Source organism: Haliaeetus leucocephalus, unplaced genomic scaffold, assembly GCF_000737465.1.
Source record: "Haliaeetus leucocephalus isolate CR32 unplaced genomic scaffold, Haliaeetus_leucocephalus-4.0 Scaffold224, whole genome shotgun sequence".
Classification (NCBI taxonomy): Eukaryota; Metazoa; Chordata; class Aves; order Accipitriformes; family Accipitridae; genus Haliaeetus; species Haliaeetus leucocephalus.
In genome coordinates this window covers 101068-113234 of record NW_010972660.1, presented here as the reverse complement: position 1 = coordinate 113234, position 12167 = coordinate 101068, and the positions used below count along the sequence as shown (strand labels likewise).

The following is a 12167-nucleotide window of genomic DNA, read 5'->3' as shown; positions in this document are numbered from 1 at the left end:
GTTCTGGGCTGGCTTGCTATGAGGTCAGCTGAGCTGCTGACAGCAGCACAAGTAAGACTAGAGGAAAGGGGAAGTTGCTCATATGTATGGTTAAACCATTTTCTTAGACTTCATTTCTCTTGTATTTTAAGTCCATAAATGAGCACTGAAGCTGAAACAAACAGTACCCCATGTTCTTACCCCTGCTGTTTTTCCCACAACTGCAACACCCCATCCTCCATTGTGCCAGTCAAGAATATGTGTAGCCACATGCTGAACTGCAGTGGAGAATTAGCCTGGCTTAATTTTGTTTTGATGGATTAGTTTTCACCAGGTTTTCTTTGTGTCGCTGCACAAATGCTTGCACCAGAGCAGGAGAGTGATAAAAGGCAAGGAGCAAGTGGCCCTGGGTGCAGGGCAGGGTGACTGCTTATTTGACTGAATTTGAATTGCCAGCTTCAGCTGTCTTAAAGTGTGCCCTGAATTACAGTATTAGGCAATGATTATATCTGTACCCTTTATTTCACTGGTCTGTGAACATTTTTTAAATGTTTTCTGGGTTTATGAATTTGCCCCCATGACATTTGGGAAATGTCCTTTCTTTTTTTCTCCCTGTACATTTTCTTTGCCATACACACTGCATAGGCTGCAACAGCCAGTGGGGTTGAGATTCAGGTGGCTAATTGATCCTCACTTACTCCATTTGTCCAATAAGACATAGCAATGGCGAGGCTGTACTGTAAATGTTTGCTGAGGCAGGGGCAAGACTTGTTTAAATCACTGACCATCTGGGAGAAACCAGATAGGGAGGAAGAGGTAGGGAAAGGAGATGGCAACTGTGAAGCTCAGTCAGAAAATGTTGGGACCCACTGTTGCACAGGGAGGTCTTGGAATGGGCATATGCTACAGAGACCAAAGGAAACATTGGAAGCTAGAAACCTCTGAAAATTTTGCCTCACGTCCACATTCATTTCGACTTTCATCAGTCTTCAGAAAGGCTTTGCTAACACTGAAGAGGATGGAAAATGTTAATCATTGCATTGGTTACCCTTCTTGTCAGTGGAACTGAGCTGTGCAGGTTTGCAGGCAGTGTGCAGATGTGTTGCTGCTATATGGAAGTCATTTGTATTGTGGTCAACAGCATGGATCAAGAGGAGGCAGGTAACCTTTACTGGCCCACTTACCATAACCGCACTGTCCTCAGCATCCTTGCATCTTCCCTTTCCTTTAATCTTCAGTCAGGCTCTTCTGTCCTCACTGTTATTTATGCCTTATAGAAGGAATTAATAAAGAAGAGCAGTTTCCTAAAGAGGGTATTTAAAATGTTCTGAATCTACATGAAACAAGTTATAAAAATATTCTTGTGTCTTTTCCTTCCTTGTTCTTGCAGATGGAATTAGCTTTTCCCTGCAGAATATACATCCATCACTTCAGAGATTTCAGTAGTTTATATTGTTGCAGGTTGCTGCTGGAGTGTCTCATTCAGTATGATTTTGCATCATGACCTTTCTGCTTTATAGCCCTTCAAGCTGTCATGCCTGCTTCATTTTTGCAGTGTTATTTCTACAGTCCCAAGCAATCATTAGCAGTCTTCCTAGCATCCGTGGAGCCATTGTCTCTGTTAGTACTGGAGAGTTTGTACAGCAGACAATTTGCATGGTTGTCCAAAGCAGATTTCTGGATCAGAATTTATTTCCTCTGTGGCCTTGAGAGAGGCACTGGGGCTGGGTTTCTCACCAGGTACAGGTGACTTATATCACTTCCCCTTACCACGTGTAAGCATCTTCTCTGCATGCTTTTTCAGCATGAATTTCAACTCCCAGGACTTAGTTCTTTATGCCAAGTTATGATGCATCATGCCAGCCAGTCCCCAGGCCTCTGTTTCCAGCAACTTCCTTGTGTGCTGGGTGGGAGTTGGTGGTTTGCTGCTGCTTAGAGGTTGGTAGGAGGAGATATTCCTTTCTCGGCTAGCGCACTATTGCCATACGTATGGATACACATTTCCACCTGAAAGTGTAAAAACGTTGCCCACCATTCAACCATTTTCAGATGCTCTTGTTATGTTCTTTCCTCTGTCGCATGGATATTCCAACCGAGTCCATGTTTCCTTTCCGCAAATGCACTGTAAATGTGCAGATTTGACCATGTCGAAGCAACTGGTGTTTTTAATTATAAGCATATTTTGCATAGAAAAAAATCAAAGACTCAGAAAATTCAATCCACAGTTAATTAGCTTTCCTATCTACTTGTCTTGCTTGACTGGAATTGAAGAGACCTAAAATTAGCAAAATTTGTGACTAAATCCTTCCATCAGTTATTTGCCACCTGTTTAGTATTGTAGGTTCTATCTGAATCTGATTGTATGCATTGGTATCTTACCTACTCGATCACATTTAGTTTGCTATTCACCATTAACATTACCCAAATTTAAACTAGATGTCATTAAAAATCTATTTTTCTGTCTGATGCTGCTATTGGAATAGTGAACCTTAGTTCCTAAAATTCAGTCCCTTGGTATCTTTGCTAGATTTTAGTCCTAACAGGATAGAGAACTTCTTGAACTCAGCGAAACACCACCTACAATTGCTTTGTGATGTTCAGCAATCAAATAGTCCCTTTAGTCTACCTGGTCTGTGATGTTCTGCAAGTGCATGCATCCTAGAAGATTAAAATTACTCTCATCAGTTACTGTCTACAGAGCTGGCCATGTTCTCTTACTAATCCATTATGCTGGAATGAGAATGTCTGTCTTAACTGCCACTACCCCGCTAGCATCAGCTTGCTTCTTTCCTTCTGGGCTGTCACATTCCTTACTTGGTTGACAGTGCAAGACAGGTTTTATAAGTCCTTGTGGGCCTTTTGGTAACATTTTCTGTTATCATTGGCCTTCTTTTGAATGCACTGGGACTTGTGAATTGCTTCTCTTCATCAGCACAGCAACCACTGTTCTACCTACCTTTTTCCATTTGCTCTGAACTGGATTTGTTGTAACTTTATCATACTGTCATTACTATAGTGTTTCTCAGCATGTTTTTGTCCAACAACCTGCTATATTCAAAAAAGAAAATCAACAAACCGGGCTTGTGCAGTCTTGCTGTCGTGGTTCTCCTTTGTACCGGAATACTATAGTATAGTGTATGGCTATACTTCTCCAGCTTATTGATAGGGCTTTTTGCTCCCATTTTGTGTGCATGTGTGGAAATGTGTGAATTTATTCTAGTTTGCTTCGTGTATTACGAAGCTGCAATCATTTCACAAACCACTTCTGGTGTTTAATGGAGTATTGGTTGAAAACAACTACCGAAGACTGCTTTACAAAGAAAGCCACTTCCATTCTGTAACAGCAGTAATTTTCTGTGGGATGAAGACAAATGAACTCATTTTCAATGGGATAAGTGAGGTTTCAGCCACTGGGACTGTATGGTTGATTTTCATTTCACTGTTTTAGCTGGGTATATGCTTTACATCCTGACCTTCATGGGCAAAGTAGGACCTCCCATGTTTCAATTAAGACCTTTTTTCATAAAATATTTTCAATGCTGAAATTTGCTTTTCTCATTCTACCTGTGAGTGCCCTTAACTGTTGTTGTGGCACCATACAATTAGCTACTTGACTGGGCAATATGGCAGCTTTTCTAATTCAGCTGTTTTCACCTCTTACAGGAAGCAGCAAACATGCTACATCTTACGCAGAACAGGCTGAAGGAAGAGGAACAGCACCTGCTTAAGAGTGGAAGTAAGTGGGATTTCTTCACCACTTGTATTAGCAGAGAAATTGTTAAGTATTGGCTACTTCATGTGTAAGTATCCACTTACAAGCATGAAGTGGAGGAGACATGGGGTAGATGACAGTCAACAGGCTATATTAGAAAAAGTGAAATGATAACAACTTTAAAAAGACAACAGTGAAATAGGGAACCTAACCTCTGTGAATGCTCCTCTGCCTTGTAAATTTTACCTGCAGTGCTGAGGGATGAAAACAGTCATCCACTAAACATGCTGTGCAATTGCAGTGAGCAGATTTTAGGCTTCATTTTACTATTATGAAAGCCTGTATGGGCTCACTGTGGACACAGCACTTGTCCCAGCATGACGGGATTGCTGATGAAAGGTTGGTTTGCGAACAAACTTGGTTAGATGATTCTACTCAGCAAAATTCTTGCGTGTAGGTGAGTGGTCTCATTGGTTTGTGAGACTGCTTGACTGCCTTGTATTACGCATGTGCTGGTGTGCCTTGTAAAACAGGAGTGTAATTTCTGTCCTCAGTAGTTAGCCTGCCACATTGCATGGCGTGGAGTTTTGTTTTGCATTCAGACTAATTCTTTGTGATGTGTCTATCAGATCATAACTTTCACAGATCAAAAACTCTCAGCTTGAAATCTTCTTTAATATCACTAATCTTCAAAGTAGGATCCACATTTGCCTGCTTGCATTTGCTTGATTTTAGTGTACCTGCAAAATGTGAATGCAATTAAAATTTGGGTTGGGTTTTTTTTTTTTTCCTAAACTTACTCTTAATTAAAAATCTAGCTGAGGATCAGAAGGGAATAACAACCTCTTGAGATTTTGCAGAAAGCTAACAAACCAGATTTTGCTACTTTTGAGCCAAGCATCAGCAAGAACTTCCTCATTAGTTACCCCTGTGTATTTAATATTGCCATATGTACATTTTTATATGGTAGTGGGAGAAAATAGAAGGAAAGTTAATTCTCGGGATCAGAGGGAGAGTTCATGAAAGCTGAAATTGAGTAAAGACATAAAAGTTGCACTTCACGCTTTGTTTGCTGGCAGAGATTTTCAGAGCAAGCTCGTGAAAGGAAATTCACTCATTTCTGCCCATCTTTGATCTCATCTTCTTATGTCAATGCAGTAAAAAGTGAAGCAGTTTTAGCTGAAACATAGGATTTGTAATATAAATTATAAGAATGTTGAATTGTTTCAAGGATTTACTTGAGTGAAAAAGTCCAGGTTGTGCTATCTGACAGTTTCCAAGGTAAATAAGTTCAAGAGGAGACAAACATCTTTCATCAGTAATTAGCAGCATGAAGTATAATGTGAAAATTTGCTGACCTGCTTTCTCCTTGTCTGTGGATTTTCACTTGGAAAATTATTCTGTCATTTTGCATCTCTGAAATAATATGAACCTTGCCTTTTAGTGAGTGATTTAACTGCCACCTGAGAACATACGTCTATGACTTTTAATGACCTAAAAATATTACCATAATACATCTTTATTCAAGTACTTAATTGTCATAATTCGTATATATTCTAGTGATAAGAGCACCGGGATCCTGGTTTTCAGTGCTGGCTCATTTATTGACTGTCCCATAACCTTGGAAAATCAAGTCATCTTTGTCAGCAACAGTCTGCCTTTATCTGCACACAGTGTGGAAGTCTGTAGAGTTGCAGAGGTGTAACTGAGACAATAAATTTGGCTCTTGGAGGCTGTTTCCCCAGTCACGAGCATGGAGCACGGCTTCATTACTGGATGCTGTAAGGTTAATTTACTGAATGTTGTAAAGCTCTCTGAGACCACGGTTTGCTAACATGTAATGATCAGGTACCAAGCTGCGCTTTCCCATTAGATCAGACCCCACTCTCCTCCCCTCCCCTCATCATTATGATGCCCTTTATACAATTCAAAACCAAGAGATTTGCTTTGGTAAGAGAATGCAGAGGTCAATGTGTTAAATGGCATAGTGCCCTATTAGGGATATGTTTACAGAACCGTTATGTTAATCCCAGGATCCTAGTCACAAGAAAAATACATATTTTGCACAAGAGGAAACAAACAGCAGGAGAATCGTGCAGCATCACTGAACAGCTTTGCCTGCCCAACACTGCCCCTCTGCCCCCCTCCCCCGCCGAAAGGTTAATTGTGAAATTCACACTAGAAATAGGAAGTGGGATAAGGGATGGAGTTTCTGCTGTAGAGGATTCCCAAGAGCCCTACAACCTTGGTCTGACGGTTAGTGATTTTATCAACGAGTACTGTGAGCATTGTGTGTATTGTGGGGACATGATGTAAAGTGCTACAGGCAGGAGCACTTAAACCTTCTTTCACCTATGTTTGGAGACTCTGCATGCTACATCCTCCTTCTAAGATAGGATGTGCCCTGTTAATGAGGCAGACACAAGGAAGATTAAAGAAGGGCTTTTCTTCACCATCAGAAACATCTAACGTAGGTTTTTGGGAGGAAAAAAATACTCACTTATTCCACTTGCATTTTTAAGTAATGCCCCCCACATAAAGTGAAGTGCTTTTATCCTAAGTTGTCTTCCATCTTCAGTTTGTCAAAAAACTCAGGACTTTGCTGCCTGGACCTTCACACCAACAAATACGTTGTGCCTGCTTGCAGGACTGTTAAAGTAAGACCTGCTCTGACTTGGTCTTGCCCCTGCAGTGGGTTCTGGAGATGAAGGAATTAGCTTCTTCCCCTTGCAGCTCCACTCAGTGGAGGATAGGCAGGCTGGCCTAATGTGTCCCAGTATCCTAAGACTCTCTGGCTGAACCTTCAAGGCCTGGGGTGAAGGAGTGAGCTTCATTTGAACAGATTCGTTGCTTTCCTACACAGAGGACTAGCCCAGGGCCAGTATCTCCTGCAAGGAAAAGGAAAGGTTTTCTAACTCGCATTACGCTTTGCCCCTGAAAGCTGCAAAACACTTAATGAAGCTCTTCTAACAGCATAGGCTGGAATCTGGTGATAAATTTGTTGCCATTAAGTGATAAAAGTCAGCATCCATTCTGCCCCGTAAGGACTCTTACCTTTACGTACCTTTGTAATTGATGCAGTTCTCTTATTGTCTGGATCCTTTGACCTTATCTCCTGTTAATTGGGTAAGAAGGGTTGCAAATTAACAGTTCATTTCTCTACAGCAGAAGTTGCAGGAGTTCTGGACAGCTCCAGGCTGAACTAACACCAGAGAAACCTAAATAATGTTTATTGTAAAGAAGAGCTGTGGAATGTAGGTTGAATTGTACCAGTCTGTGTTAAGAATATAGAAAGCTTGTGGTTATGTCGTGGTACTCGCATAAAATTTGCAAAAATATTTACTGTAATTCAGAAACAGCCTGGTTCTTTTTTGCTTTTGCTTGCATACATTGCAAATCATCTTTTATTTCTGACAGAGCATCCCCATAAAACCACTGCACTAAAAAAAAAAAAAGAAAAGCTAACACTAAGTTATATGAAAACCCATTCTTAAATTATTAAAGATGTTGAACTCTAGATACAGATCAGGCTTTGAGTATTATTTACATGACGAAAATACATGCAATTCAGTATTTGCAGCAGTATAGAAATGTTTTTTTGTGATGGGTGGTAAGTAAACTGCTGTTATTGTTGAAATCTTTATTTCACATGCCTTTAGAGAAACCAATATACAATGTGGCGTTTTTCACACAACCTGCTGCCCTTGTGGCACATCCAAGGTTGGTGCAAAGTAACAAATGCCAATTGACTGAAACTCAGGGCTTGGTTTCCTTGTGGTTAATGGAACAGTGACTCTTAAAACATTGTATTACGCACTGCTCGGATGAGGACTGTGAAGGCTGTTGATAGAACTATTGTCAGGTATAGCTGTGTGAAGAGTTGCTCTGATAATGGAGAGGGCTAGGAAGGTCACTGAACGCAGCAGAAATTCAAGATGGTTTTTTCAGGTTCATCCAAGGTTGAAAAATCATGTTTGCTGAGCAAAAAGTAACAAGTGGAAATGTTTCTAGACTGAAACAGTTTTTCAGACTACTCATCTTATTACATTTACCGAGCTATCCTTCTCTTTTTCACATGCATTTCCTCACATTGTTTCTTTTTAAGATTTTTTTTTTGTCACATTCAAAGCATACTATATAAACTGTAGTTTAAAAAAGGTAAAATACTTTGTTTTGGAAATATAAACCCTTTTAATTTTTCAAAATGTTTCCTGTATTTCTTTTGGGTAACGCTATGCCCAGGATTTGATATCAGTTTGCAAAAGTATTTGCTGTAAAACTGCATTTTTCATTGACTGTACCACTTTCTGGTGGGCTGCTGCAGTCAGCCCTCCCTGTATACTCTTGCTTGGTCTGTAGAACGAATAAACATCCCTGTTACACAGCATTTTGAAATTTGCACTACTTCAGCACTGTTCAGCAATAGCAACAGGATTAACTCATGCTCCTGGAGAGCTTCAGTTCTGCTCGATACACAGCCAAAGTGTTTCCTTGGCCAGTTCTACTCGCTGAGCCAAGCAAAATGTGCTTAGCTCTATTGTCTTGCTCAATTAAACAGAGCAAATAGATGTTGTGCTTTGGATAGCAAATCTCATGACGCTGTTGTGGTTTGGTGCTATGCTGAATGTATTGTACCCTTTCTACTCCAGAACTGATGCTTTAAAATCTGACAGCAGATAAACAAAAAGCCCCATTGCAACAATTGCAGCATTTGAAGTGTAGTAGTGAGTCGCTGGGTAAATCCCACAAGGGCGAGATGCCTGGATGATGTTGCTAATGCTCAGCACTGTCACCAGCAGGATGCTCAAACCATCCATCTTCCTGTAACAAACATTTGGAACTTGTCCACAATAGTCTTGTGTTTTGCTTGTTAAATAATTGCAAATTCATGTTCTAATTTAATAGTGCTTTGATGGATTCTTGGCTTCTAAGATCATTAGAAATAGTTATGGTCACTGAATATGACCTCTCTATAAAATGGGCCAAAAAATAACTTAGCTACTTATTCCTGTGCCAAGTCCACAAATCCCAGTTTAAATGGAGCTTGTCATCGAGAGTTATTTTTAATTATTTCAAGTGACAGAGACCTATTGCTTTCCCTGGCTAGCAGTTAATCATCCTTACTATTAAAAATGTGAGTTTGGATACTGTAGCAATAGAGCATTTTAAAATGACGAAGCAAGGTAAGCAAGTGCACTTAAACCTACCTCTGCAACCTGCTGGTTGGTATTTGTTGGTATGTTATTGCCCAGTTTTAGTATATGCAGGTCTGAACATCCAAGCTTTCTGCTGAAGTTAGTAGGAGCCGCAAGTGTCCGGACCTTGATCAGTAGCTCTCAGTACCAGGATGAATTTTTCTTAGAGGTCAGACAAAAGATCTCAGTTTTGTGCTAAGGACAGAGGATGTTCCCTACTGATATTTATATATCAAAGCACTTCTTTCTGTTCAAATTGCAGACCTGCTAATACATAAGTGTTCAGGCTGATACGCAGCCTGATGCTCTTGAGTTTGGTGAGACAAGAGTATGGATTTGGTAGAACTGAGGCTTTCAAGTGGGCCCTGAACTTCACTCTCCCTTTGGTCACATTAAAATCCCAATCCCTCCCCCCCCCCCCTTTTTTTTCCTGTTCCAAAATGTCATGCTATTTATTAAATGGATTTTATTTTGGATCAAGTGGCTGTCAGTTGCCCACTTGATTTTTCTCCTTATGTTTTTTCACCAAAATCAACATCCTGCTGAATCCAGTAATTGCTGTGGAGCCAGTGCCTGTGTTTTCAAAGCAGTGATTTTTATTATGAAATTGAACATGCTAAACAACACTTACATCTAATTCTAAAGCATATCAATAAACAATGTCCTTTGTGCTCATTATCTTCACCACAGTACCTTCTTATTTTACAGTTGGATACATTTACTTGAATATTTATGCAAACTAACAAATCTGTAATGAAATCACTGGTAAGTTATTAAATCATGCTGGTTTTCCTTCAAGCATTGCAAACTACCAAAAATTAAATCATTTAAATACAGTATTATTGGTCCAGGTATCTGCTCTGGCTTTTTCTGGAAACAGTAGCTGTGCTTTGGAAAAAATAATGCATCTTCCGAGAGCAGTGTTTTTCAGTTGTAACCAGGATGTACTTTTTGTGGCTGGACTGCTTTAAATGGAACTAATTTAGTTGACTGAAACCCACCTTTATGAAATTGAAATGTAAGGCAAGCAGAGTTTAAAATCCCGGTATATTCTCTCTCAGGTAGTCTGGTATTTTGCCAGTATTCTCCGTGCAGTAGAGTAAATCACAGCAGCGGGGAAATGGGCCAAACACAGTTTATAGAGTTGTTCTGTTCATTACCTTTTCATAGTAAAAATACAGGAGCTTGTTAAAATACCAGCCTTCAACTCCAGTAAGCTGCCAGCATTGGCCTAAATTTGGGCACGTGGATTGCTGAATAGCGGTTTGTTGTGAAAAGTCAAATAATCTTCACGTAAACCCATGCAAATCTCATAAGCCAGGCCCATTAGAATGTGTTCTGTACTCCATGTACTAGTACGTGGGAATTTGTAGTAGTATGCTTTATTATCTTTGTTACATTATGCTGATACTAAGAAAAATCTACATTTTCTCCATAAAGAATGTGCCTTGTCTCCCTGGAATTGATGCATTGTAATATCTGTTAGGCAGTATCACAGAGATGTGGTTGTGACTTCTCCTAGGGCAACAAGTAGTTTCTTTCTATATGTTGTTAAATTAAACTTTCTAAATTGTCACCTTTTTATGAATACCAAGAATATTTTGTTGAAAACTGGACACACTGGGCATGTACAATGGGGGATATAGGATGGTTGAACCCTGTAGTGCTCTAGCTAGGACAGATCACACACAGCATTGGACTAGTCTGCCATTTAATCCTGCTAAGAAGCCTGTACTCAGCTTGTCTTTATCTTGTGTATTTAAATAAAATTTCAGCATTGTGCTCTGCTTCTATGTCCTTGGGATTTTGGCTCAGCATGATTCTGCTTAGCTGATGATAACTGGGATTGTATACTGGACAGAGCCAAGCTTGGTGATAGCAGCCATTGAGCTGGATTAGAGCAATACTTTTTTTTTTTTTTTTTTTTAAGGGAAATAGGGGCTCGATGTCTTTCCAAGTGGTGGGCAGGAGGCTTGGGGGCAGAAATTTTACTGTTGCTGAATTTGCATTTGCAGCTGCCACTTTTCTGATTCTCCAGCCTATGTTCACTATAGTGATGCTTTGTGTTGGCGGTGCATCAGAATTCCAGCTAGACTATTCAAAGAATATCCAAACTCTCATCGTAGATCTGTAACAAGATTTGTTTCAAAGTCACAACTTGGTAGAAAAAGTGATGCACTATGCTTATATGCTGATAATTCACCTGATGAATCTTCTCTTCATTTGTATTGAAAGGTAATCCAGGATTTTTAAAGGTGTAAAGGAAAGCTAGGCGTGCAGTTACTACTGGTTTGGCTTGCTGAACGTGCTTTGAAAGACAAGAGGTGTAGAGCTGGGGCACAAGGCATGCTTTTCTGGGGCTTGCCAGAGGTACTCTGTGGCATCCGCACGTGGGCTGAACAGCAGAAAACTGCTACTTCATCACTGGCAGGCGAGGGTTACAACATCTGAGGTAGTGGGGGAGAAGGATAAAAGAAATAGTGTGAGAAAGAGGGGATCGAGAATAGCAGAGAACCTGAGGGAAAGAAGAAAAGGGCTGGGTGAGGGAGAAAACCAGCTGTTTTTAAACCATTTCCTTTCATAAAGCAGCAGCTTGGGGCCCTCCAGCCACTGATTCCCTCACCACCGTAGGTATCACTTCTATTGCAAGGCACTTACTCACCATGGGATCTTCCTGCAAGTCCCGCTTTCCAACAGAAAGATACTGTGGGGAATTATATGATGAAATGAGCTTCCTTTTTGCAAGTTGAAATGGGTCAGAAATGGCTGGAGTGCCCAGGAGTGTGCTACAGGGAGCTAGAAGGGTTCACGTGGTTCAGGAGAGCGTTAAGCCATCAGTGTGGTTAGGAAAGAGCACTTCTATGTACAGTGGAAGGAAGATGGCAGATTCATTTCTGTTCTCATCTTCTTGCCACTGCTTTGTCCCAAGGGAAATATATTTTACATGTTATATCTGAGAGTCTGTTACCACAAAAGGTTTAAAAAAAAAAAAAAAAAAAAGTTTTCCAGAAAAGCAAAATGTAAAATTTAAGCCCCATGTTATTACACCCGTGCCTGCAACCAGAGCAGAACTGCATCGCTGTGCCTCTCTGCTGTAAGTCCTGTCCCCAAAGTGGTTTTAGCTGGGTTTGCCACTTTGGGTTGTCAGCGGAGAGCGCTGGCTCCATTAGTCCCCATCTTAGCTGGCAGCTCATGCTCAGGAGATCCCAGCGAGAAGCAGAAAGTGCTAATGGGGATGAAATTGAAGTGGTTTGGCAAAGTAATTGTAAGGGCTCTCTGTG

At 40.5% G+C, this 12167-nt stretch overlaps 1 protein-coding gene across 4 annotated transcripts in view; it reads left to right on the top strand.

The window, feature by feature from the left end:
* The window catches only part of CLUAP1 (clusterin associated protein 1), a 70859-nt gene that overhangs the window by 42867 nt on the left and 15825 nt on the right, over positions 1 to 12167 (top strand). For all 4 annotated transcript variants that reach the window (XM_010566994.1, XM_010566996.1, XM_010566997.1 and 1 more), the window contains one exon: positions 3643 to 3715. In XM_010566994.1, coding sequence (XP_010565296.1) covers positions 3643 to 3715 — 73 coding nt within the window. The remainder of the gene's footprint in view (positions 1 to 3642; positions 3716 to 12167) is intronic.